Source organism: Suncus etruscus, chromosome 10 (assembly GCF_024139225.1).
Source record: "Suncus etruscus isolate mSunEtr1 chromosome 10, mSunEtr1.pri.cur, whole genome shotgun sequence".
Lineage (NCBI taxonomy): Eukaryota > Metazoa > Chordata > Mammalia > Eulipotyphla > Soricidae > Suncus > Suncus etruscus.
Genome location: NC_064857.1, coordinates 112,380,413 through 112,407,866, shown reverse-complemented (window position 1 = coordinate 112,407,866; position 27,454 = coordinate 112,380,413). Strand labels below are relative to the sequence as shown.

Here is a 27,454-nt window from a genome sequence, read left to right as displayed (position 1 = left end):
ATATATGGTGAATAAACTGGATTATTCCACTAGTGAATAAACTGAATTAGTTAGTGAATTAGTGAACAGACTGAATTAATGAATAAATCAGATTAAATGTAAATACTCTACTATTATTACTATTAAGCTAGTTTTACTAGAAGAAAGCATTCCAATCAAGCAATGCTACTTTAAATACCACCTATGTTTTTTTTTGTTGTTGTTGTTTATTTTGTTTTGGGACAAACCCATCAGCACTCAGGGATTACTCCTGGCTCTGTTCTCAGAAATCACTCCTGGCAGGCTCGGGGAGCCATATAGGATGCCAGGAATCAAACCTGGGTCAGTCCATGCCCTACCGCTGTGCTTTCACTCTGGCCCCAGTACTACTTACTGTCAATAAAGACCATAGTGCAGTGAACCTTTCTTTTATTTTAGCTCTATGTGAGATTATGTTAAAGTTCTATTACAGCTAAGAACAACTGAGCCGGGTTGGAGTGATAGCACAGAGATTGGGTAGGGCATCTGCCTTACAAGCGATATACCCAGGTTTGATCCCAGGCACCCCAAATGGTCCCTGAGCCTGCCAGGAGTGATTTTGAGTGCAGAACCAGGAGTAACCCCAAAAGCACCACTAAGTGTGACCCCCCCTCCCTCAAAAAAGAATGATTTAGCTATTTTTTCTACCAACACTCAGAATCATTTGTGAAATGTATATAGGTATCTATTTATAGTAGAGAATCCTAAAATGATTGAAAGGTCTTTTATTGTCACTATAATACATTTCTAAAAATCTTAGTTTATTATATTAGAATTCAGCATGACTATAGTAGATATACAGTCAAGATTTATGAAGCTATCAATCTCTTATGCAAAATCAATAGAATACACTGTATAATGCACAACTTAATTATTTTCTCCATATAGACTTTATACACACATATTTATTTCATTATTCAAATTCAACTTGTCATTGCTCAAAAATTCATTTCTCAATAGTCAGTTCTCTAGAATTCAATAATATTGTCTATACAGTTAGAATAAGAAAAACCAATTATAAAATCCCAAAAATTCTTCCTCTCAAAAATAGTAGGAGTATATTCAAAGATACATGAAAATACTTACAATGTCTCCACTGTGTTTTGAAAGATCTGGTATAGACATACTCTTACACATAAGTCCCCAAATTTGAAAACAAGTAGACATATTTACCTTAATCATATCTTAAATCTCAGCAAATAACTTCCCTTTATCATTTTAGCTGGACAACATACAAGCATTCAAGCACCCTACCTGGACTATTTATTGTTCTTTCCTTTTAAAATTCTCTAGAAAACCTTTATTGATTGAAATACTGTGAATTATAATAATGATGGCTTCATTTCTACATAATTTCAACACCCTACTTCTCACTATGTTATCCTACACCTATAAAATCACTTTTTCCTTTTTTCACCTTTTCTGAGTTAATTAGCAGAAGTACCTTTAATTATGTCAACCCTGACCCTCAGGTGATTTAAGTTAAACTCTGGCTAATGAAAATGACAAGGAAAGGAGCAGAGAGCTAGAAGCGTGGTAAGATCCAAGAGGCTGCTCAACAACCCCTAATGAAAATGCACTTTTTCCCATGACTCTGTCTGGTTTACTGTGTACCACTCCTTGCTGCTGACCCATCCATTCCAGAGCAGGCACAAACATGGCAAATAATGTGAACTACAGGTGGTTGGAAGCAAGCTGCATGATGCAGCTGTCAACTTCTGGGAAACCATCCACACTAGTGAGCCCCAGAATTACCCCCACATTACCAAAGTACACACCTCCCTTTCTGAAGGTCCCAAGGCCACTTCTTTTTAGCTTCCCTCTTCAACCCCCTCTCCCCCAACACACTCAGTTGTGTCCTCCTTTTTGTTGTTCTTTTTTGAGTCCACACCTAGTGGTGCTCAGAATTCTCCAGACTCTGCTCAGGGGAACAGATGGGGATCCCAGGGAATCAACCCTGGTCAGCTTGGTAGAAAGTAAAAAACCTGGGGGCCAGAGAGATAGCATGGAGGTAAGGCGTTTGCCTTGCATGCAAAAGGACGGTGGTTTGAATCCCGGCATCCCATATTGTCCCCCACGTCTGCCGGGGCCAGCCAGGAGTAACCCCTGAGCGCTGCTGGGTGTGACCCAAAAACCAAAAAAAAAGAAGGTAAACAGTCTATCTATTGTTATCACCCTAGCCCAGTGCTTCTCAATTATTTTCTGTCATGCCCCCCTAGGAAGAAGAAAACATTTTTGCACCCCCCACATGCGATTGTAGATAGTATCTTTATTAAAAAAAAAACTTTAACCTGCAAAACAAAAATATATAAAATAATTTGAGCTGATTTTTTAATCAGAGGTGATGTCTGAATTAATGGCTACAATGAGCACGTTTTGCAATGCATAGCTTTTTCAAGCAGGGTTTGAAGCAGGACACAGCAACTCTCAGCTCCAGAGACATACAGAGATATAAACACGGGGCTTAGTTGTTATGACAGTGTTTGCCGAGGTCAAACGAGTCTCCCTTTACAGAGCCTTGCACCGCCCCCAGGGGGTGCACCCCACTATTTGAGAACCACTGCCCTAGCTTAACCCACTGAACAGAATGATAGGTCATTCTGTATCTAACCCTACCCCTTTCTCACTGACTTCACAAAGCATGATAGTGTCCAGTTCTAACCACGTCATGGCAAAATGCATGATTTTTGTCCTTTCTTAGAACTGCATAATACACCACATTATGAATGAACTACACACATGCCACAATTTCTTGATTTTTTTTTGGGGGGGGGGGGTGGGCCACACCCGGCGGTGCTCAGGGGTTACTCCTGGCTGTCTGCTCAGAAATAGCTCCTGGCAGGCACGGGGGACCATATGGGACACCGGGATTCGAACCAACCACCTTTGGTCCTGGATCAGCTGCTTGCAAGGCAAACACCGCTGTGCTATCTCTCCGGGCCCAATTTCTTGATCTTTTGATCCACTGTTGGGTATTTGCTTTGCTTCTGTTTAGTGTGGCAATGAATATGGAGAAACATATATCCTTTTGAATGAATGTTTCTATGTTATGGGAGTAGCCGCCAAGAAATGGTTTATAATAGATCTCCATACTGCTTTTCACAGAGGCTGAACTAGACAACATTCCTACCAACAGTGGAGGAGGACTCCTTTCTCACCACAATCCCACCAACACTAGTTGTTTTCAGAATTTTGGATAGATGCCATTCACAGCAGTGTTTTTTCCCTAATCAAGAGTAACCACAATCATGTTTCATATACCTATAAAGTGTTCACCTTCTCTTTCTATTTTTCGATGGTTGTTGGATATTTTTGTTGGCAACTCTTTATAGGTTTCGGATATTAGCCTTTAATCTGATATATCGGTGCAAATATTTTCTCCCATTCACTGAGATATTTTTCTCCTTTTGCATGAGTTTCTTTAGCTGTGTAGGAGCATTTTAATTTAATGTATTCCCATTCTTATTTTTGGTCTTTGATTTTGTGCTCTGCTTCTTAAAGATAACTCTGATTCCATTCCCTAGAGAGCTCTGTCTATTTGTCTATAATGTGCTTATAAATTCTGGTCTAATCTCAAGGTCTTTAATCCACTTTTAGCTCATTTTATGAATGGTGTGAGATATAGTTCTAATTTCACTTTTCACACATGAATATGTAGTTTTTCCAGTACCAACTGTTGAGTTTTTCTTTGTTCTACTTCTTGTACTTAGTTCCTTTGTCATAATCAACAGTCCATAAATCTGAAGTTTAAGTCCAGACTCTCAATTCTGATCCAGTGGTCTGGGAGTCTATTTTTATACCAGTACACACAGTTTTGTTTATTTAAGCTTGTAGTATAATTCATATTAGGGACTTTCCATCTCTCTATATTTTCTTATTCCTTAGATTGCTTTTGCTACTTGGAGAGTTTTAGAGTTCAATAAAAATCTTAGCAGTCTATCCCAAATCTTTAAAAGATATCACTGAAATTTTAATAATTATTACATTAAGACTTCCACTCAGAATGCCAGTACCTTTTAATGGCATTATCTTTAGGGCAGTATAGATCACAGGGCTGGGCGCTCATGGATTACTCTTTGTATTGCTCAGAAATTATTGCCAGTAGTGCTACAGGGACTATATATATATATATATATATATATATATATATATATATATACACACACACACAATGGCAAAGACTAAATAAAAATTGGCTGTGTGTAAGGAAGTACCCTGTAATATCTTTCCAGACTAAGGCATTATCCTGAAATTTAAGAAACTCAGATAGAAATCCAGCATAACCAAACTGATTTATCTTCATAAATAGAATCATAAATTATAATACACAAAGACTTATTTGTCCTCAGGTTTATTTATTTATTTTATTTATTTATTTATTGCTTTTTGGGGCCACACCCAGTGACAGTGATGCTCAGGGGTTATTCCTGGCTATGTGCTCAGAAATTTCTCCTGCTTCGGGGACCATATGGGACACTGGAAGATCAAACCGCGGTTTGTCCTAGGTTAGCATGAAAAAAAAGAAAGCAAGGCAAATGCCCTACCACTTGAACCACCACTCTGGCCCATGTCCTCAGATTCTGACTAGTGTTAATATCTGTAGGATCAATCATAAATAAAAATTAGATGCCAACTCCATAGTGAGGAGTTACATGTGACGGTTGGGATGATTTTAGAGTATGCTGGTTTAGAGGGAATTTGCTGATTATCATGAAATGTGGAACAATCTGAGAGAAACTCAGCTTTCCAGTCCTTTTTTATGACTACTGTCATACTGTTATTACTTACATAACCATATAAGACTATAGGGTGCAGAAAAGATTAAAACTGGGTGAGAACTTAAACTATATAATCGACATAACTGTAATAAAAAATAGAAACATGCACACATCATGGAAAAAACATACACAGACCTTTTCATATATGTCTTTTTGACCCACTCCAAAACTTAAAACATTGTAGATTTTTTTTGTTTTGTTTTAAATATTCTTGTATGAGTCAGCTGCGTACAAGGCAAACTCACCACCTCTGTGCTATCACTCCGGACCTAAGCCTATCATTCCTTTATTTGGGGAGGGGGGGTGTTTGGACCACACCTGGTGGCACTCGGGGACGTCCCCCTGGGACGCTGGGGATCAAACTGTGGTCCGTCCTAGGTCACCTGCGTGCAAGGCAAACACCCTACCACTGCACACTGCTCCAGACCCAAGCCTATCATTCTTACACCCAAAAGCACCAGCAATATGACACCATTCCCTTTTGCATAGGCATATTAAAGAAGGGGAAATCTTATGTGTAGTAACAAGCTCTTATCTACTAGGGATAAGAACCCATAAATTTTATAATATAGGGTCATCTTCCACCCTGAACACTTGTGAAAGGAACTCAACTTAGAATCCATGTGATTAGACAGAGACCGTCCAATCCCAAACCCCAGATCATAACTGTAGAACTGACATAGTTCCCTGCAACAGCACCAGGAATCAAAGTCGCCCTGAGGAGTTCCTAATACTACACTGACACCAACTTGCACCAGGTTGATACGACATTTGATGATGAGGAAAAACAGCAACAACTTGATCTAATAGCAGGTTGCCTTACAGTTGCCTTACTGTTCTCCTAACAGTAGCATGAAATCAGAAGACACTCCATCCTTTTATCTGTGCAAAAACCAAGATCACTAATTACAGAAAACTGACTTTGATAACCTCAACTGAGCAGAACTCTTCCTGGGACCAATAAGTAAGACCCTAGTCTAGGCTGCGACCTAGGATTTGTACAAAAACCAAGATCTCTAATTCCAGAGGTCTGACTTTGACAATCGTGACTCAAAAGAACTTCTAGAACCATAAGGAAAGATTCTATTCATTCTAGGATCTGTGCAAAAACCAAGATCACTAATTACAGAAGACTGATTACAACAATCGTGATGGAGCAGAACTTCTAGAACCATAAAGACAAGACTCTATCCTAAACGTCGTTCTATGATCTATGCAAATACCAAGATCTCTAGCTACAGAGGACTGATTTTTGTCATCTACAACTGAGCTAATGTTTCCTGGCACCATAAAAAGACCATAAAGTTTGATAATGAGCGTGTACAGAGCCTGTAGTTTTTCCTATGACAGTATGCTTTGAGTTTGGGAAATGGTTTGCCACAGTAAGGGATCAGGTAGTGTCCTTGATTTTTTTCCATGAGGGGGCTAGAGCAATAGCACAGCGGGGGGGGGGGGGGGGGGATTTGCCTTGTATACAGCCAACCCAGGTTTGATCCCCAGCATCCAAATGATTCCCCAAGTCTGCCAGGAGTAAATTCTGAGAGCAGGGCTGAAGCGACAGCACAAGAGGTAAGGCTTCTGCCTTGACCGCGCTAGCCTAGGACAGACTGTGGTTCGATCTCCCGGCATCCTATATGGTCCCCAAAGCTGAGTGCATAGCCAGGAGTAACCTCTGAGTATCATCGGATGTGGCCCAAAAAACAAAAAAACAAACAAACAAAAAAAAATTCTGAGAGCAGTACAAGGAATAACAACCCCTGAGCATCACAGGGTGTAGTCCCAAAACAAAACAAATCACTTTCCATGAAAGTAAATGCACAGAAAAGTATTATTAGAAATGCATTCACGGGCCCAGAGAGATAGCACAGCAGCGTTTGCCTTGCAAGCAGCCAATCCAGGACCAAAGGTGGTTGGTTCGAATCCCGGTGTCAGACATGGTCCCCCGTGCCTGCCAGGAGCTATTTCTGAGACAGCCAGGAGTAACCCCTGAGCACTGCCGGGTGTGACCCAAAAACAAAAAACAAAACAAAACAAAAAAAAAGAAATGCATTCACAACTATGATTAATTCTGTACAAGAAATTCACTGGTAGGTTAAATTTCTATTAGAAGATTAAACTAATTGTAACATTAAGACCAAGTTCAATTATATAGTAGCTACCATGTACCAAAAAACACTGTTCTTATAGACAATGACTTGGATTGGACTAACTAGTTTGCCTGGAGCCTTGAGTAGGTCTTAATGCCAAGAAACTTCAGGGGTAGGGTCTCCTTGTATTTAGGCCAAGGCTTTTCCTTTCCATGTCCCTCATATTTTGGTGAGCCTATGCAAACAATAATTGCCACTCTAACACCGTTTTTACTGTGCTCCTTTGACTCTAATTCATTTTTTTGTGTGTGTGTGGTTTTTGGGTCACACCCGGCAGTGCTCAGGGATTATTCCTGGCTCCAGGCTCAGAAATTGCTCCTGGCAGGCACGGGGGACCATATGGGACGCCAGGACTCGAACCGATGACCTCCTGCATGAAAGGCAAACGCCTTACCTCCATGCTATCTCTCCGGCCCCTTGACTCTAAATCTTTTTTTTGTGTGTGTGTGTGTGTGTGGTTTTTGGGTCACACCTGGCAGTGCTCAGGGTTTACTCCTGGCTTCATGCTCAGAAATTGCTCCTGGCAGGCACGGGGGACCATATGGGACGCCGGGATTCGAACCGATGACCTTCTCCATGAAAGGCAAACGCCTTACCTCCATGCTATCTCTCCAGCCCCTTGACTCTAATTCTTAAGGAAAACAACCCACTTAAACTTTTGAGGTTAACTTAAACTAATATGCATGTGCATGGAAATGTAAAAAAGTACTTTGCCTTCAATGTTTAAGGAGTTACATAAGTTTTATGGCTTTAGATTGCTTTGTGTGCTGCTAAGATATATTATGTATTACAATCTGGGGACGTGAGGGACAAAGTAATTGTACATGGGTTCTGTTTTATTTTTCTTAATGTTCTTTGGCTGAAAGTTCAATGTTAAGATAACAGCAAGGGGACTTCTGAGAATTCTGTTTATGGGTGATTGTCCTTCCACTGTAACTTTACCTTGTCCTTTTTCTTTGCATCTATGTTCTCATAATTAAAAAAAAAACTGTTCTAAAAAAATAAAAAAATAACTGTTCTGAGCACTTTACATTTACTAATTCTTTTCATTTGTGCAATAATCCCACTCAAGGTTTACTTATGAAGCTCCTTCACAGAGATAAAAGAGACAGGCAGTTTCAATGGGCCCATGTTAAAGACAGACTCATAGAATGGCTGAGTCACGATATGAACCTGACTAAGCCAGATCTAGTCTACATCTTACAGTATTCCTTAAATGAGAAAGAAAGTCTTTAGACATAATAAAATATTCCACAATAGATATAGAAAAGTATACTGAGTGCACCATAAATGGAATAAAGCAGAAACATAATAATAATAATAATAATAATAATAAAGCAGAAGCAAATGGATAGTCACTGCCTACTAGCAGAGTTAAATGGGATTCTAGTAGAGTTCGATTCTAGTAGAGTTAAATTGGGAACATTTAGAAGTTTTACAGTACACTCTTGGGAGGGTGGGTTCAAGCCACACTGGGTTATGGTTCTCAGTGGTGAATGGAGGACCAGGTGTTGTTTGAGATCAAACCAGGAATCAAATCGTTTCATGCAAAGCAAGCACTGTAAGTTCTGTACTCTTTCTCCAGCCCATGGAGTTTTAAATCATAAAAAGAATACAAGAACATGGTTCAGTATGTGAGGCCCTGGGGGAGAGACAGAGAGACAAAGGGGGGGGGAGAGGGGGAGAAGAAAGAGAGAGAGAGAGAGGGAGAGAGAGAGAAAGAAGGAGAGAGAGAGAGAGAGAGAGAGAGAGAGAGAGAGAGAGAGAGAGAGAGAGAGAGAGAGAGAATAGAGGAGGCAGAAAAAGAAATACAGGGAGACAGCTCAATGCAGAGCACCATATGTCTGGCATGTGTGAGGTGCTGAGTCTGGTGCCAAATGTGGCACATGACACTGGTGATCTGAATGGCTGGAAATTCCTGACCAAGCAGTTCCCTAACCTCACAGGCCCAAACACGCACGTAAAGTCCACACCAATGTGCTAAGAGGTCCCAAGTGTGGCCCTGTCCTCACCCAGGGTTGCTGGATATAATTCATTTATTCACTCTTACAAACGAATACATCATTCAATCAAAATATTTGAACTAAAAACAGAAGTGTTACAGAGATACTTCTTCAAAGCACTGAGAGAGTACATGGATAGTAGAATGAATTATCATTAAATTAAAAAATGCTAATGTTTTAAACTGGAAACAAAGGAAGAGAAACAGGTAGATGCTACTGTAGATTTAAAATGTTGAAATAACCCTGTATTTCTATACATAAAGTCTACATTCTTTTAAGAATGTTTGATTGACTATTTAGAGAGGAAATAAATGTGTTTTTTCCAGGTGTTAGTCCCATAGTGAGTATAGGACAGGTGGACCACCTACCTCTCCATGATTGAAAAAGAAGCAGAGCACAGTCACCAGCCCTCCCAGGCGGCTGCCGCTGAAAAACAAAACAGGAAAATTGGCTGCAGTTAGCCACACAACTGGATAATACCTACAAATTCACAACTGCCTTTAAAGCCTGCCAGTAACAAAGCTTCAGCAATACTAGAATTCTACTAGGCCTATTAAAAAAAGAAAAACAGATAAAAACCCACTTATAATTTACAAAATCTCTTTAAAGTACTATTGGTCAAAATAAACTAAGTTTTAAAAATAATCTTCTGGGGCCGGAGAGATAGCATGGAGGTAAGGCGTTTGCCTTTCATGCAGGAGGTCATCAGTTCGAATACCGGCATCCCATATGGTCCCCGTGCCTGCCAGGAGCAATTTCTGAGCCTGGAGCCAGGAATAACCCCTGAGCACTGCTGGGTGTGACCCAAAAACCACAACAAAAATAAAAAAATAAAAAAATAATCTTCTACTTCCAAAGTACAGAAAAAAACACAACAGGAAGGAAAATTTTAAATTCATCACAGTCCTATTTATTGCTGGGTTTCACATGAGCAACCTGGTCATCATTTTTGCTTCCTTTTTGTCTTTCTTGTGGCCATTTATATACCTGCCTTCAGCATTTTTCCAGCTATTTTTCTTGGGACACATCATAGTCAATCAATAATATTTGGATATGTCTGTCCTCATAAATATTTATTTTCCACATAAATGCATATATCGATGTGACTAGACTATTATAATCCTTTGCAATGTAAAATTAGTCTATCATGAAGATCACTGCAATTGACATTTGTCACGGTGGCCTGACACTGGACAGCATCAAGATACTGCCGTGTGTCAGTCACCAAACATAGGCTACCTGGTGCCAGCATAGCTGCTTTCTGATTGTGGAACCTGCCCCCATCTAGCCTCCAGATATAATCATGTTGGGACCAAAACGAAACCAACTAGTTCAGTGTTCTAGCTCGGCATTTCAACATGACCTAGAGACGTTCTTTCACTGCAGCAGATAACTCTATAAATATATTACTCTGATTCTGATTCAAATCTCAGAAATCCAAAAACTGAAGGCAGACTTTTGGAATACAACATTAAATTCATTTTAGAAATGCCTTGGAATAAAGGAGCCAAACTGAAATGTCATAATCTTCATTTGTATTTGTTTTGTTATGAATGAGAGTAAAGAAAGAACAAGGGAATAACTAGTCTCCATACATGCTCCTTTTCACACCCCAAGAAATTTTTTTGGTGCCAAGAAATTATCCACTCAGTTGTGGCTGACAGTATCAGGACTCTAACTACAGCTATTGGTATTTTCACAAGTCAATGGATGAAACCTAGGATAGTGTGTCTTTCTTTATGGTTCTAGTAAGCAGTTCTGTTCTATCACTGTTGTAATCAGTCTTCTGTAATTAGTGGTCTTGTTTTTTCCACAGATCCTAGTATGAGCCTAGGATAGAGAGAATCCTTCCTTGTGTTTTCAGAAGATCTGCTCTGTTGCAGTTGTCAAAATCTTATTCCCATGACAGTATGCTTCAAGGGTGAAGAAACTCTGTATCTTTTAGGTCAACGGACTTCCCTTTCTAATTTCTTCAATATTTACTATGCCTATGCAAAAAACAAAACAAAAACAACAACAAACCTTGCCACACCAGCCCTCCTCCCCTTTTCTTTTCTTTTTTTTCCTCCGTCTTTTGGTCTCGTGGTTATTATTTGGTGGTTGTATTTGTTGCTGTGTTGCCTTTTTGTAGTTGCTGGTTTTGGTCTTTTGTTTGATTTTTGCTTCTTTTGGTGCTTTATCAATTTGGTTGTTGTTGTTGATTTTTGTGTTTTGTGTTTTTTGGGGGGGTTTTTGTTATGATTTTCTTTTTTTCCCTTTCTTCATTTTAAATGGATATTTATAACTCCCAGACAGACTCCTCATGGTTTTTTGTCTGTTGGTTTTGTTTCCTATATTTTGGTTTTTGGTTTTTTCATCTTCTTCTTTTACTTTTTTTTTCTTTTCAAACAGAACTACATAATTTGAATCATCTTGTTCTACCTCATAAAATGAGGGGGAAAAATGGATGGTACCAGAATCAAACAGTCATATGAACATTGAGTAGAAATAAAAAATGATCAGACTTAAACACCAATCCCAAAGTCAACGACAACAGAATCGATACCCTATCTTCAACAAGCTATTATACACAGAGGCGACCAAATATACTAACAGCCTGGGGGGCATAAGAAGGGGATGCTGTGAACAGGGTTGGAGGGAGGACAACACTGGTGGTAGAAATACTCTTTATTCAATGTCACTATGTACTTTAAATATTACTGTGAAAGACTTGTAATTCACGCTGATCACAATAAAAATTATTAAGAAAAAAAAAGAAGCGACAAGTGATCAAGGCAGGTTAAGGACGGAGGAGCACAATCCAATTTCCTAACCCAGTCTTGGGCCTATGTATGCCAAAGCCTATGCCCCTTATGCACAAACACTCTATCTGCCTGGCCCCTCTGAGCCAAGCTCTTCCCAGGGGCAGATGTAATTCAGTGCCCTCCCCCCCAACTCACCCCCACTTTCACATACTGGCAGGTAAGGTCCAGAGTGGGCTAGAATCAAGAGTGTGAACTGAAGGGGAACAGCTTTCCCAGGCAGGAGGGAGAACAGACTATTCCTAAAAGACTAATAATTCCTTGTGATATTCTATAAAAAATACATTGAGCTGCAATCACTATAATGTGAACTGTGCTAGAAGAAATCCAAGATGTCTGAGCAATTATCCTGAGCTCCCAACCAGGAAACATCACCTAGACTACTTCACTGTGGTGCTCAGGAAAGACACAATCTTCACAATACTTAATTATTTTTACCAGTTTACCAGTTGATATTTCAACATATCCTACTAATTAAAAAAATGTTGCTTCTGCAATCTTACAAACTGTCAGAAAATATGGAAGTTCCTCATGTACTAGCTTTGAAATGTCTGGAGTTTTCTAAATATTTTCCACAGATACTCATTCATATATTTCTGAGATTCAGTTTCCTTAGAAGAGAGTAAAGATGTGAAGAATCTTAAAAATACATAATACATTCAGTTCCGATGTTTTCTAATTCTGTTTTTTCCCATGTCTGTAATGTAAGGGATCTAGACTACCACTAATCTGACAGTTTGAGAAGCATCACTAGTCCTAGAAATCTTTTTACCACTACTTACCGAAAAAAGCTGAAAAAGCCAAGATCAGCATTGAAAGAACCTTTTTAAGACAATATTAAATAACTCCTGAGTCAGTCTTATATAAATTCTTAAAGAAAAGAATATGCAGAAGTTGGTCTAAGTGTGAGATGTGAGACTTTAGGTCCTGGAAGTAAGATAAAGACAGCCCAGCTAAGTATGCTCCTTCTTAACTCCAGGTCTCACCAGAGCACGAGGGAGCCAGCTAGAAAGTGAAGGCACGAAGACTGAGATGCAGAAGTGCTGAGAAGATGCTGCAGGCATACCCTCCACAGGCTGCAGGAGACTCAAGCTGCGCTCTTCATTTCTCAGCATCCAAGCAAGTATTTCTTCACTATGACTAGATTGTGGGTCACACCCAGGGCAGAGACTGAAATGCATCTGAGGAACTGGCAATGAAGATGGTCAGGCACTGGGCCTAGAGTACTGACCTAGAGTACCCAGTAATAGTGTTTCTCAATACTATTCCAGCCACATGAAATAGCAGTAGCCCAAGGAGTGTGACTGGGGTGTGTGCTCACTAAAAGAAGCTTTCAAAAGTCCTCAGTGACCTTCTAATCTTTCTTTTCGAGATTGGAAGCCAAATAAGGCAGGGAAGCTCTGTTAAAGGAAGAGAAGCATCTCTGGTCTGCATGCAAAGTATGTTCCCAGGTACTCCTCTATACTTCCCCAGCTCACCTCATGATCTTGGACCTTGGTCCATGCAGAGCCAACACTGCTGCCCCTCCATGCCCTCATCCAGGGTAGAAGGATCTGCACCCACTATTTGATGTGTCTGCAAGAGTGATCCCTGTATTTTATGCTGGACCTTCCATGGTCCTCTCCAAGTCCCACAGGCTCACTCCATATTCCCCTGGCCCAGGCCCCCAGACTGATCTGCACTGCAGCTTTCTGCCCCAAAGTCCCAGACTGATTCACACCACAGCTTCCTCCTATAGTTTGCAGATGTGGGAGGCAGACACAGGGCAGGTCAAGTGCTCCAAGGAGAATCTGACTGTCCAGGAATAAAACAAAAACAAAAACTAGTGTACTATATAGAAAGGAAATTTAGGGATGCAAAGAGAAGCTTTAGCAGAGACAACAGGAACTCTGGAGAAAACCTGTCATTTCCTCTGACTACTAGGAGACCAGATGTGGTGACTGCCTAGATTTCCTCACTAGTGGAAGGGCACAGAGATCACCAGAAATGGAAAGCAAGGTTTTTGAGGTTTTGACCAATAATACACCCATTTATTCTCTTCTCTTAAATATATATTAATAGATATATCATATATATATATATATAGTGAGAGAGAGATCATAAAGAAATGTCTTGAGTGTATATATATATATATATCTTTGAAAAGAGACTCAGAACTGAGAGATAAGTTACAGATATTCACACAAAACATCTTGCTGTCACTTGGAGTAAAGTGTACAAAGCCTACTGAAGATACATTTTTTTAGCTAAAATTCCAGTCTGGATAAAAAGAAAACCTTTAATGTTTTTAGTAAAGAGAAATAAAATACCAAATGACACCATGGAAGCAAAATTGATGTAAGAGGAAAAAAATTTACATTTCCTCAAGACAGGGGAGGGGTACATAAGAAGAATGAGTATGTAGAAAATGGGTATGTGAATTATGCCACAGTCTATAACTCAGAACTTCTCAGGAGAAGAAAGGAGGGAACACGGCTAGAGTAGGAGAAACACTCACTTCAAGGTGGAAAGGGGGATGCTGAGTAAATGAGAGAGCTCTGGCATGCAGCCTGGCTCTGGGTCCTCAGAAACACATCTAAAAATAAAGCAGCTAACACAAAATCCTCCAGGATCAAATAAAACACTAAAATTTCAACAAGCCAAAAAGGTAGCACAGAAAGATTGACAATCAGGAGGTGAAGGATCCTTACTCGATCACTGGCAAGTTCATCCTTCAGGAAAAAGGCACTTTAATGACTAGAATAATTAGAGCAAAGATCAGCAAAGCCCAGATTTGACCTCCCTTTCCTTTTGCAGGGAAAATGCACTCATCAACCCCTCTGAAAATCAACTAAAACTAAACAATTGCAGTGCCCCAGATTATCCTGGACACTCTGTGGGCATCACCCACTTTGGAAAAGGCTAGATCAGAAAGATAAGAAGTTTTTCTCATAAAGGTCAAAAACTGAGTGGAAGCAGAAAGAGGTAAATATTCAAGGAAGAAATTAGGGACATGAATAGGAGATAGTGGAAGAGAGCATGTAGTCTCCTCCAAAGCTACTTCAGTGCCCCAAGGGGTGAGGGGAATGAAGTCATCTGAGAGCCAGACAATACATTTCAAAGATATTATAAGTAAAAGTATCAACAAATGTAATTCAATAAACATATTTGGATGCTACTGATACTGGGCAGATAATATCTATGAGGTAAATAAAGTCATAAATTTTTTTCAAATCACATTCAAACAGATGTTCTAATGAACCAAACAACACAGTGTGATGTATTAACTTTTGCTTGAAAAACTCTGGAAGAAAAACTTGACAAAGACTAGGCTGAGGGAGGGTCCAAAAAGGAGAAAGAAACAGTGGTTAGGGTACATGCCTAGCATGCATCTGACTGAGCACTACCAGGAGTAATTTCTGAGTGTAGAACCAGGAGTAACACCTGAGTATCATTGGGTGTGTCCCAAAGACCAAAAAATAGTCTTGCAACTGCATGGTCCCTGAGCAGGGGACCAGGAGACTGAAAAGCACAGCAGGGTGGCTCAGAAGCTCCCTGAACCACTGTATGACCTGAGTATCCTAAGCACCACAGGGTTGCAGCAGCATAGCAGCCTTGTATGCCAGCTTTGAACAGCAGCTCATTTGGCCAAGAACTGTTAGTGGAGTCTAGAGCCTCCTGAGGACTATTTCAGAACCTGAACTCCACTCTTTCTAGCCACTCCCAATATCAGAGTGAAATAACACTAACCACTGATCCATCCCAAACAACTGCTTATTTATTTATTTATTTATTTATTTATTTATTTATTTATTTATTTATTTATTTGGTTTTTGGCCCACACCCAGCAGTGCTCAGGGGTCACTCCTGGCTGTCTGCTCAGAAATAGCTCCTGGCAGGCACAGGGGACCACATGGGACTCCGGGATTCCAACCAACCACCTTAGGTCCTGGGTCAGCTGCTTGCAAGGCAAACACCACTGTGCTATCACTCCGGCCCCCAGACAACTGATTTTTAAAAAGCCAGTTCCATAGAGAATGATGACTATGGGTAACTTGTGCAATAAACAACAATCAAACCTTCATGGAAAAAAAATACACTTACTTTGCTGCCTTCCATTACAATAAAATGTCTTAAAAATGTCACTGATGAAGAAATTATTAGCATACTTATGAAATCACAAGTGCACATACTAAAAACAGAGCAAAACAGGAAAACAATTATAGAAGAGTGTGGCATCCAGATTCTTCCAAGTAATGTTTTTTTTCCCTTGGAATTTTAGATGAGACTCTATGACATAAAAATATCATTTGTGGGCCTGAGTGAAGATCCAAGGGTTAACCCTGTGCACTGTTGAGTATGAACCCATACAAACCAATCAAAATAAAAAAAAATACTGTTCTTTCTGGACATGGAACAAAGAGCTGTGTCCACTTGCATAGGGTATTAATGTAGAAACAGTTAGCTAGATAAATGCACTTCATGGGACAGAATACTTCAAATGGACTCCTAAAACATCAGAATGCAGTGATTGGGAGCATTCCTATTCAAAGCCCCCTTCTAAATCTGATTTATTTAACATCCTATATCTCATAGGGAGTAAGTGAGTTTATGACTATAGCCAGCTATAATGAGAGCCAGGCATGCAGTAAGTGTTCCATGTCCATTGTACTGTAAACAATTAAGTCTTGTTCAAAATTACAATTGCAGATGAGTCCGCTGGAAAAAATGTCCTAAGCTTGGTAGATGACAACAATGCTTATGTGACAGCTAAAACCATTACCATTATGCCTTTCTGATGACAACCATGAGTTAAGATTTTGTTAAAATAACTTATTTCATTCAAAAATATTTTCTGAAGGCAGGCATTCTTCCAGAAACCCAGTATTTTCTTTCTCATATACCAGACAAAGGTCTAACTGGCCTAAGTCTTCTACCACCTGTCTAACCAATCACAGTTTCATACTTCTCACCTAACTCCTCCAGGGCCCTGGCAAGCCTGACACTAAGAGAGTTGTCAGGCCACCAATCACTGAGGAGTGAGCCCTAAAAACTGAGGCATTTTCATTCTCTTGATTAACTTAATATAAGACTGCTACAAACCTAAGACAACATTTCCGCCCTGTTTTGTTTTGTTTTCTATCTTAAGACAGATGTAAGAACTGGTAGTCACTCAGCTACCCCTATAGCATTCATTCAAACAACATAAAAACCCCAGGCTACTGTGTTACCCACAATAACAGAGCCTCCTACAGCTCCTAATCATGACAACATGACACTGAGACAGCTCAATTTGAATGGGAGACCTAAGAAATATAAAGTAATAAAATCGATTTTAATGCCAAGATTATTCAGGGAGGGTAAACTGCTAATATCCTTGAAGAGAAAGATACTAAATCTATAAAACAAAGTATAGTTATAATTTTTATTTGTTTTGGGTTTTGGGTGCAACTGCTGTGCACAGGGCTTATTCCTGATGGATTCAGAGATAGGACACAAGTTGGCTTTGTACAAGACAAGCACCCTACTTACTATATACGATCACTCCAGACCCTGTACTATTTTTTTTTAAGAAAAGTCAGAGAATAAAAATATATGGGAAATAAAATCATGATAAAATGAAATTAAAAACTCACTAAATTTGGAAAACTAATGTTAATAAAATTTTCTAGAATGAGGAGAGAATAGACAATGGGAGAAAAGAGGCAAGGCAGAGAAAAGAAATGAGGGGAGAGAAGTGAGAGGGTTCGAGGGGAGAGAAGAAGGACAAAAGGAGAAATGGAAAAAATAGGAGATGAGGTGAAGGAAGGGATTAAGGGGTAAAGGACTGAGAGAAGGGCTCAGAGGAGAGAAGGGCACAGTAAAAAGAAGGGGAGAGACATGAGGGGAGAGAAATAACAGAAAGCTGTCAAGAGCAGGAGTAGGAAGAGCAAAGAGGAGAGGGAACCGGGAAAGATGGGTCACCTGAGAGTAAAAGATTTTAGAAGGAGAGAGAAATAGTACAGTGGGCAGGACACTTGTCTTGCACAAAGCCAACTCAGGTTCAATCCCCACATCCCTGGTACAGATGCAAACCAAAAACAGAAAAAAGAAACTGCACTTAGGAGGAAATAGCACTCTCTAAACAAGCAGAAGCAGAGATTAAAAAAAAAAAGATTGGAATATATTAAGCTGAGAAGCTTCTGCACCTCAAAGGAAATAGTGCCAAGGATACAAAAGACACCCAAAGAATGGGAGAAACTGTTCACCCAATACCCATCAGATATATCCAAATATACAAAGTACTCACAGAACTTAACAAGAAAAAAAATTCTAACCACATCAAAGAATGGGGAGAAGAAATGAACAGACATTTCCTCAAAGAAGAAATACAAATGACCAAAAGACACGTGAAAAAATTCTCCTCATCACTAATCAGCAGGGAGATGCAAATCAAAACAACCATGAGGTGCCATCTTACACCACAGAGACTGGCACACATCACAAAGAGCAAGAACAAGCAGTGCTGGCAGGGATGTGGAGAGAAAGGAACTCTCATTCACTGCTGGTAGGAATGCCGTCTAGTCCAGTCTTTATGAAAAACAATATGGAGACTCCACAAAAAAAAGGAAATTGAGCTCCCATATGACCCAGCTATACCACTCCTAGGGATATACCCTAGAAACACAAAAATACAACTCAAAAATCCTTTCTTCACACCTATATTCATTGCAGCGCTATTTACAATAGCCAAACTCTGGAATCAACCAAGATGGCCTTCAACAGATGAATGGATATAGAAACTGGTACAGGGGCCGGGAAGGTGGCACTAGAGGTAAGGTGTCTGCCTTGCAAGCACTAGTGTAGGACCAACCATGGTTCAATCCCCCAGCGTCCCATATGGTCCCCCCCAAGCCAGGGGCAATTTCTGAGCACATAGCCAGGAGTAATCCTTGAGCATCAAATGGGTGTGGCCCCAAAACAAAACAAAAAAAAAAGAAACTGGTACATATATACAATGAAATATTATGCAGCCATCAGGAGAGATGAAGTCATGAAATTTTCCTATACAGAGATGTGCAGGAATCTATTATGCTGAGTGAAATAAGTCAGGAAGAGAGATAGACACAGAATAGTCTAACTCATCTATGAGTTTTAAGAAAAATTAAAGACATTATTGTAATAATGCCCAGAGATAATAGAGATGAGGGCTGGCAGGACCGGCTCACGAAGAGTGGTGAGTGCAGTTAGGGAAATAACTACACTAACAACTATCATGACAATGTTAATGAGTGAGAGAAGTAGAATGCCTGTCTCTAATACAGGTGGGGGGGGGGGGGGGGAGGACATTGGTGGTGGGAATATTGTACTGGTGAAGGGGAGTGTTCTGTTTATGACTAAAACCCAACTACAATCATGCTTGAACTCATAGTGCTTAAATAAAGATTTTATATTTAAAAAATTGGCCTGAGTGATGGCACAGCAGTTGGGCATTTGGCTTGCACGCAGCTGACCCATGATGGACCTTGGTTCATCCCCGGCATCCCATATGGTCCCCCAAGCCAGGAGCGATTTTTGAGCGCATAGCCAGGAGTAAACCCTGAGCATCGCGGAAGGAAGGAAGGAAGAAAGGAAGGAAGGGAGGGAGGGAGGGAGGGAGGGAGGGAGGGAGGGAGGGAGGGAGGGAGGGAGGGAGGAGGGGGGAGGGAGGAAAGACGGGGGACGGAGGAAGGGGGAGGGGGAGGGAGGGAGGGAGGGGAAAGGGGGAGGGAAGGAGGGAGGGGAAAGGGGGAGGGAAGGAGGGAGGGGGGAGGGAAAGGGGGAAGGAAGAGAGGGGGAAGGGAAGGGAAAAAAATCGTTAGCATGTGGCTGAGATAGATCCAGGCATCTTATGAAGTAACCATAACTACAAATTTATAATCAACTGTTGAAAGATAATCAAGCAAATTAAAGAAATACGAAGAATTCCATAAAATGAGGTACTTGAAACAGCTGCATTTACCAGAATCAGCTGCATTTGACTTTATTGAAAGTAAGGGCCCCTTTTCACCATTTAGCTATTTTCAGTTTTCTATCCTATCTCCTTTCTGTTCAGTTTGTCTGGATTCAGTAAACTTTTGTTAAGATTATTTTTAAAAAATATATACCTTTTGGGGCTGGGAAGGTGGTGCTAGAGGTAAGGTGTCTGCCTTGCAAGCGCTAGCGTAGGACGAACCACAGTTTGATCCCCCGGCATCCCATATGGTTCCCCCAAGCCAGGGGTGATTTCTGAGCACATAGCCAGGAGTAACCCCTGAGCGTCAAACAGGTGTGCCCCCCCCCAAAAAAAACAAAAGAAAACAAAAACAAAACAAAAAAAAAATATATATATATACCTTTTAATTAACAGATGCTATATTCTGTGAATTTCCAATCTACTAAAAGAATCTCAGCTCATGGACCACTATAACATTATTTATGTACAGCTTCTCAGCACCATTTTGTATATAATCCCCTTTTATTCTCATCCTACATGAAAGTTCACGTGCCTGACACTCTATCTCACTTTTATTAAATCAGTTGTGATTAAACTTACTGGAATGAAAACATTATGAAGTACCTTAGTAATTTAAGGCCTCTAAAAATAAATGTCAAGAATATTTTTAAATGTAACTTTAAAAACCTGATAGAAGGGGCCGGTGAGGTGGCACTAGAGGTTAAGTGTCTGTCTTGCAAGTGCTAGCCAAGGAAGGACCATGGTTTGATCCCCCAGTGTCCCATATGGCCCCCCCAAGCCAGGGGCAATTGCTGAGCACTTAGCCATGAGTAACCCCTGAGCATCAAATGGGTGTAGACGAAAACAAAACAAAACAAAACAAAAAAACCTGATAGAAAAGAAAGTGACTTGCTCACTTCGGCCGCACATATACTAAAGTTGGAACGATACAGAGAAGATTAGCATGGCCCCTGTGCAAGGATGACACGCAAATTCGTGAAGTGTTCCATATTTTAAAAACAAAAAAGAAAAGAAAGTGACAGAAACTTTATTCAACTTAATATTAACTAGGATCACCAGGGGAGCATCTGTCCACAAACCTGCTGGATGAGCTGGGTTGACAAGGTTTTATATAGCAAAAAGGAGTCCACAACGTAGGATGCTAGAAGACCCTTAACTTAATGATGTCTTTGGACTGGGCTAAAGGGATCATTCAGGGTCAGGAAAAGCAACACAGGAGTAAGTAGGGAGAGCTAGAGAAATGCAGCTGAGCACTAGACTTGAGTAAGCTCCAGTGGGGAGGGGAGGAGCAGCCATCCCACTCAACATCTGCTGGGGCCCAAGGCTGGAAAGGGGAGGAGTGGAGGCCACCCCAAATGCCTGAAGCTGGGAACACCAGACAGCAATCTGGAAAGACCTAAATGCTCTAAGATAAAGACACTCCCTCCTGCTATAATAATCACACCTTACACTGAAATTATAGTAAGAAATAGGCTTTATACAGGACCCATAACATACACATTAACACAGTAAAAGTTTCTCTAACACCCATCACTATGTATGGCACACTTTGCTTTTTCTTGAAAAAAAAAAATTTTTGCTTAACCCACTAAACTTATTTTAATATTCCCTGCTAGGCCATCATGCCACGAAGTTGAGAGACAATTCAGGATTCAGGAGGCAGTCACTTCTCTGGCTACAGTGGACGGAAACAATCTCCTGTAATAGCATGAGCTCAGCTGCTCGTCCCCTGCCAGGTCTCCAGCCCCTGAACTGTCAAACCCTGACTAACCAAAAGCAGAGCATACTGGGATCAGGGAACTGGCTCAATGGGTTGATGAGTACTCCTGGCACAGGAAGACAGGGCTCCATCCCTGACAAAATGTAGCTTCGCAGCACTGCTAGATGGCCCTGCTAGACAGGTCCCCATTTTCCCTTAAAAGAAAAAATATTACTAATTGGTATAATTTGGGAGGCTATTTTTTGTGGTCTAGGAACACTATTATCATTACTTTATATCAACTATATCTATCTAAACATAAATATATATGCATTTACATATATTGTATATGTACATATATATGTGTATATATGTGTGTGTTTGTGTATTACATTTCCAGACCTTCAAAATAACCTACCAACTCACAGCAAACAAGAAATGTCCTGCTTTCAGACAGCTTTTACCATTTCCTGGAATTTTCTTCTCTTCCACCTATTCAAAAATCTCTGATCCTCCAAATCTGAGATTAATTAATCTCTCCACACAAATCACCTTTGTCTTGCCTCCATTTACATACTATTTTCTCCTACCACCCTCAATACCACCTTTATGCTCTCAGAACCCAAACATGCAATATCACAGGGTATACACTCAGTAACTACCTCTTCTTAATGGAACAAATGGATGTAAATCTCCCATGCAGAGAGATAAAAATTACTGAGGCTGAGCTTTTGGTATAGGATCTGTTCAACAAACAAGAGCTCCAATTCCAGAAGTTTGACTGAGACAACCGCAACTGAACGGTCATCCGGAAACATAACGAAAGACTTTATCCCAGGCTCCAGTCTAGGAGCAACATAATGACCAAGAACACCAACTACAGAAGATGGATTAAAATGACACTGAAGAAACGTAACTACTAGAACCACAAAGAAAGACTTCATAAACTCCATTCCCTGAGCTGCACAGCCACCAAGATCTCTAGATACAGAGGTCTGATTTTACCATCCAAGACAAAGCAGAAGTCTTCCACACACCACGAAAGCAGCAAGGGGAGAGTAAATGATCATGCAAGGAGTCTAGAGTTAATCCCATAACAGTATACTTCAGGGGTGGAGAAACCCTATATCTCCTAGATCAAGGGAATTCCCTCTACAATATCCCTAATGGTTACTGTGCCTATGCAAGGGAATAAAGGAAAGGAGAAAAAAAAAAAAAGCACAAAACAATCATTTTTCCACATGTTTATTTATCGATTGATTAATTTTTTTTGACGTCTTTATTTTGGTGTGGAGATTACGGTTGATGTCTCCAATATTATTTTATTTTATTTTGTCTTTCTCTTTCTTTTTGCACTCGAGCATGATTTGATTTCAGAACCGAGACTATTGTGTGGTGCCTATCTTTATTGCTGTAGTGCTCACCAGTTATTTAATTCGGTAATTTTTTCTGTATTGTTGTAGTATTTCAATTACCTTTTTCACATCCTCTCTCAAACTGAGGTTGGAAGCCTCTAGAGGGACTCAGCCCATTTTCAGCGTATTTGACTTTTGACTTTTTTTTTTGTTTTCCTCTTATTTTGTACCCCATTCTATTGCTTTTCTTGCCTTCAAACAAAACCACATACCTCGATTTTTCTAACTCTGCCTCTTAAATAGAAGGGGAAACAAGGGAAACAGATATGTGATCACTAATAGTAAGCCAGACAAAGAGGGGTCCACCTACTCTAGCAGCCCGGGGGAACTGGAATGGGGGGAGGACATAGTTGGTGATGGGTATTCCCCTGACTCAATGTTAATATGTACCTAAAATACTACTGTGAAAGATATGTAAGCCATTATGAAAAAAAAAATGTGTTTTTAATCAGAAACTTTCTTTGACTTACATGTATTATTATTATATCAATTATATTATATGTTATGTTATGTCACTGTATTATGTTATGTTAGTTTACCTCATTATGTTAATCAATTTTGTCTCTTGAATAAATTCTTACAATAAAAAAATTACTGAGGCTGAAGACAGTAACTTTACCTTGTCCTCTTTCTTCGCATCTTTGTTCTCATAATTTAAAATAAAAATTAATAAAAATAATAAAATTCGAATTTCACAACCGTAATAAAGTTATTCTTGAAACAGACAAGAATGACTACAAAATGAATATTTCTCAAGTTTCATATCAAGACACCTGAGCTTATGTCATCATGAAACAAAGCACACTGGCTTTATTTCCCCTAAAGCAGCCTTTTCTCCTGGGCACTGGCCTATTTTTGGTTAGGTCTTTGTGTCTTATTTCAAAAACATCTTTTTCAAATCATCTTTTAATCATGCATTTTCCCTTTCAGTCTCTTGCAATTAAATCATTAAAAGAACTTCTTCAGAGCTGAGTTAAAATAGCAACATCAAAATACCTGACATCTATATTTAAAAATGGTTTAAAGTATCACATAATTGTGTCAAATATTTATCAAGTACTTGCTACAGACTCAAATTGTGAGACAGGAAGACCAGTCAGTGATTTCTGAAGACCTCAAAGGCAAATACCACATTTCCAGGGCAAAGGAGATAATGGAATAATGGACTCACATCCCTTATGAAACTTGTGGGCACTATGCTCATAATTCTCTACTATATACAGTACAGCATAAGTAATAAAGAAGAAAGTTCTGGAGATAAATTGTATATGTAAAGTTGGTGAAAGATGTCCTTTTCTTAAAGACTGAGTAATAGTACAGCAGGTAGGGTGCGTGCCTTGTATGTGACTGACTGGGTGAAATAGATAAACTAAGTAAATTAGATCAGATATTAACTATAAGAACTAAATCTATTTTAATATTAGCAAAGTAAAAGCTATTAATATCGTTTGATGATGGTTCCTTTATATTTTATGTAAATTACATATTAGTTATGTTCAAATATGAACATTTAAAATATATCCAATATCACTATCATGCTTCACTTAATGATCTAAATTATTTTCAGTCTGATGGTCATGCCAATGGTGAAGCTATCCAAGTGGAAAGTAATTTTATAACTGTAATTGAATGTATACAAGTCACTGTTATGAAATTTTAAATATTATCTGCTTTTACTACTCTAATAGACAATATTGAAACACATGCTAAAATATCCCCATCTGCCTTACCTTAAATATGTGCCATAGATGAAGAACAACGCCATCATCAATCCGTTCAAAATAAAAATCACAGCAACATAAAAGCAAGCAGGATCTCCCAATCCTTTAAAATAAGCAAAACATATGTCCTCACTAGAAATTAATTCAAGTGTCTGGCAATTCATATAAAAATGTGCTCACTTAGAAAATAGTTGCCCAAGATATAATAGGGTTGTCTTGGTTCCCAATACACTAGTGGTCCTCAAACTATGGCCCACGGACCACATTGTATTTGTTCCCATTTTGTTTCTTCACTTCAAAATAAAATATATACAGTATGAATAGGAATTTGTTCATATTTTTGTTTTTACTATAGTCCAGCCCTTCAACGGTCTGAGGGACAGTGAACTGGCCCCCCGTTTAAAGAGTTTGAGGACCCCTGGAATACACACATGGTCACTACTTTAGCCAGGCAGGAGCAGAGGCCGAGGCAAAGGCACTAAAGTAGTGCTGTGAACTCCTCTCCAGTACCCCCAGAAGTACTGTGTCCACATCTGAGTCTGGCTGAGCTAGGGTGGTTGCAAGAGAGTACGGCAAAGGCCTGATGATCTGGCTTCTGAGGCAATGCAGTTATAAGTGTCCACCTGGGAGTCTGAGCCCCAGAGGACATGCCTGGCCATCCTGTAGTATCCTGCTAGAGAAGCTCAAGAGGAACAGGCAAATTGACAAGAAGAAACCCTGAGTCCAACTGAGCCCAGGAGCCAAAAGGTATGTGGAGCAGCCTCCCAGTCCTGAGCTCAAACAATACAAGGAAGGTACCAACTCTGCTATGCTCTAGCCAAACTCCTGACTCATGAATACTAAAACTATTGCAATGGTTCTGTGAACAGCAGAGGGTAGGGGTGGCAGTACCCAGAACTGCTCGGGGTTCCTGTTGGTGCTGGGAGTGACAATATTTGGTGCTGGGATCAGGAGAAAGGAATGAAACTGAGTTCACCAGTTTGCAAGGCAAATGCCTTAACCTATGTCTCTGGCTCCAGAAGTATTGTTAATTTATAAATTTGTGTTAATTTACCCTGTACTGGTACTGTAACTGGGAATTCCCACAGAAAGAAACTTGCCTTCACAGCTTTCAATGGGACTGAGTCCTTCACCTCTTGTGACTGTCCAGCATATCTTAGTTTGAATGCCAATTAAATCCATTATTTTGGTATAGAGCCGGTACCAGCTGGCTAAAATTACCTAGTTAAAAAAATCATAAAAAAATCAGAAAAATAAGAAAGATAAGGACATCATAAGAAAAGACACTATTTTCAACAGTCTCATAACTAAAATCTTAGAGATTTTTGATAATTATCAAATTTTCCCCCTTTTTTAAACCATTCATTTGCCACGTTTTAACTCTATCTAACAAAATGTACTTCACAATCAAAATTACTTCACACAAATTTTTCACTGGTCAGTTCTTCACCCGGCTAAGTAAGAAATGTGCAAGATTTATAGTTTTTAAAACATATGAAGCTCAATGCACATAAAAAAAGTTCTGAATAAAAGATCCCGTCTTGTTGAATAGATCTTATTTTCAAGATGGGAATTCTCCTTCAAATTAAGTCATAAATCAATAAAGCAAAGCAAAATGCAGGTATCTACCTAGAACTGTTATGTGAAAAAGTAGCTAAAGAAGAGGGTGTCCTTAAAGATCTCAGATTACCGATGTTATTAAAAAAGACTAAGACACAAGAGCCACCAGAGAGCCTCTGAGCCACCAAGAAGGGTTACTGAGGTACACCAGATCCCATTTCTAGACAGATGCTTTCATTCTGCCAGTGACCAGAAAGGTCAGTTAATTACTTGGGGAACTCAGCTGCTGGAGGGAATAAATTCACTGGAATTTGTGGCAGACATGAGACATGAGAGATGGACGTATAGAAAGGAGAAAATGAAAACCCTCTTTTAAGCATACTCTGGTCATGGCCTGCTGAAAAGCCCTTACAGAAGTGGCCAGTCCCCAATGGGAGAAATAAGGTGCCTATTGAGTGATGTTGCTGGCCTCCTGAAACGGGACCCTCATCATGTTTTTCATGCAGCTCACCTACTTCCATAATAAAATCTTCCTGCGTGGGAAATATTTTGAGCCTGATTGGCTGAGCACATTTTTAAGTATCAAGTCCCTACTTCAATAAAAGAGCCCTCTCTGAAGCTGCTCTTGGAGAGTTACTCTGCAACTCCGAACACCCGTTCCCCCTCACTGCCACAGCCACTCCAGCTATGCACTGCAAACCAGGATGAGTCTGCAGAGCCAGGCTAGCACCAGAATTCAGACATCATTTTTCCCCAAGTGATCCCAGCTCCAGAGGCTAGGACTCGCTGAGGTTGTGATATGAGTAGTTCTCTGCCCTCCTGCCTCATCTGTCTCACTCTGCTCCTTGCACATGCTTCAGAGCGGATTCCAAATTCAATGTGTTATTGCAATGTTGAGCAACAGTCCAAAAACAAATGCAACCATACATGCATTCAATATTTATATGTAATAAAGAAAATCACTTCAATAGAGTGAAGATGAGTCAACCATCAAAGTGCTATAGGACACAGAAGACCATTTTCAACAATTATGATGCTACACTTTACACATTAAATTGCAGGTAAGGTAAAAATATCAGCAGCAAAATATATTATATGACAATATAATGAGATCTTACAAAATTGCAATAGAAACAGAGAAGAGGCATGAACAATTTGATTAAAAGTGAAAATTCATTTGTAATATCTAGTATTATATGAAATACATACACATATAGCTGTAGACTACATCAAGCCATTCAATTTGATTTTTCACCTATCAAATTAATAAGAATGCAGGCAAGTAGGCATTTTCAAAAAGACGAAGGAGTGTAAACCTTGTAAATCAGCAAAGCATTTTGAAAGCATATGCAAAAATA

General features: G+C 39.7%; 1 protein-coding gene and 1 non-coding gene across 2 annotated transcripts in view; one reads left to right on the top strand and one right to left on the bottom strand.

The window, feature by feature from the left end:
* The window catches only part of DPY19L1 (dpy-19 like C-mannosyltransferase 1), a 95,996-nt gene that overhangs the window by 51,337 nt on the left and 17,205 nt on the right, over positions 1 to 27,454 (bottom strand). The window contains exons 5-7 of the mRNA XM_049782173.1: positions 25,637 to 25,757; positions 24,546 to 24,639; positions 9,315 to 9,372 (exon numbers count right to left, since the gene is read on the bottom strand). Of these exons, the coding sequence (XP_049638130.1) occupies positions 9,315 to 9,372; positions 24,546 to 24,639; positions 25,637 to 25,757 (273 nt within the window). The remainder of the gene's footprint in view (positions 1 to 9,314; positions 9,373 to 24,545; positions 24,640 to 25,636; positions 25,758 to 27,454) is intronic.
* LOC126021552 (U6 spliceosomal RNA) lies at positions 20,590 to 20,696 on the top strand. Its single transcript, XR_007500058.1, has one exon. It is a non-coding gene; the product is annotated as a U6 spliceosomal RNA (small nuclear RNA).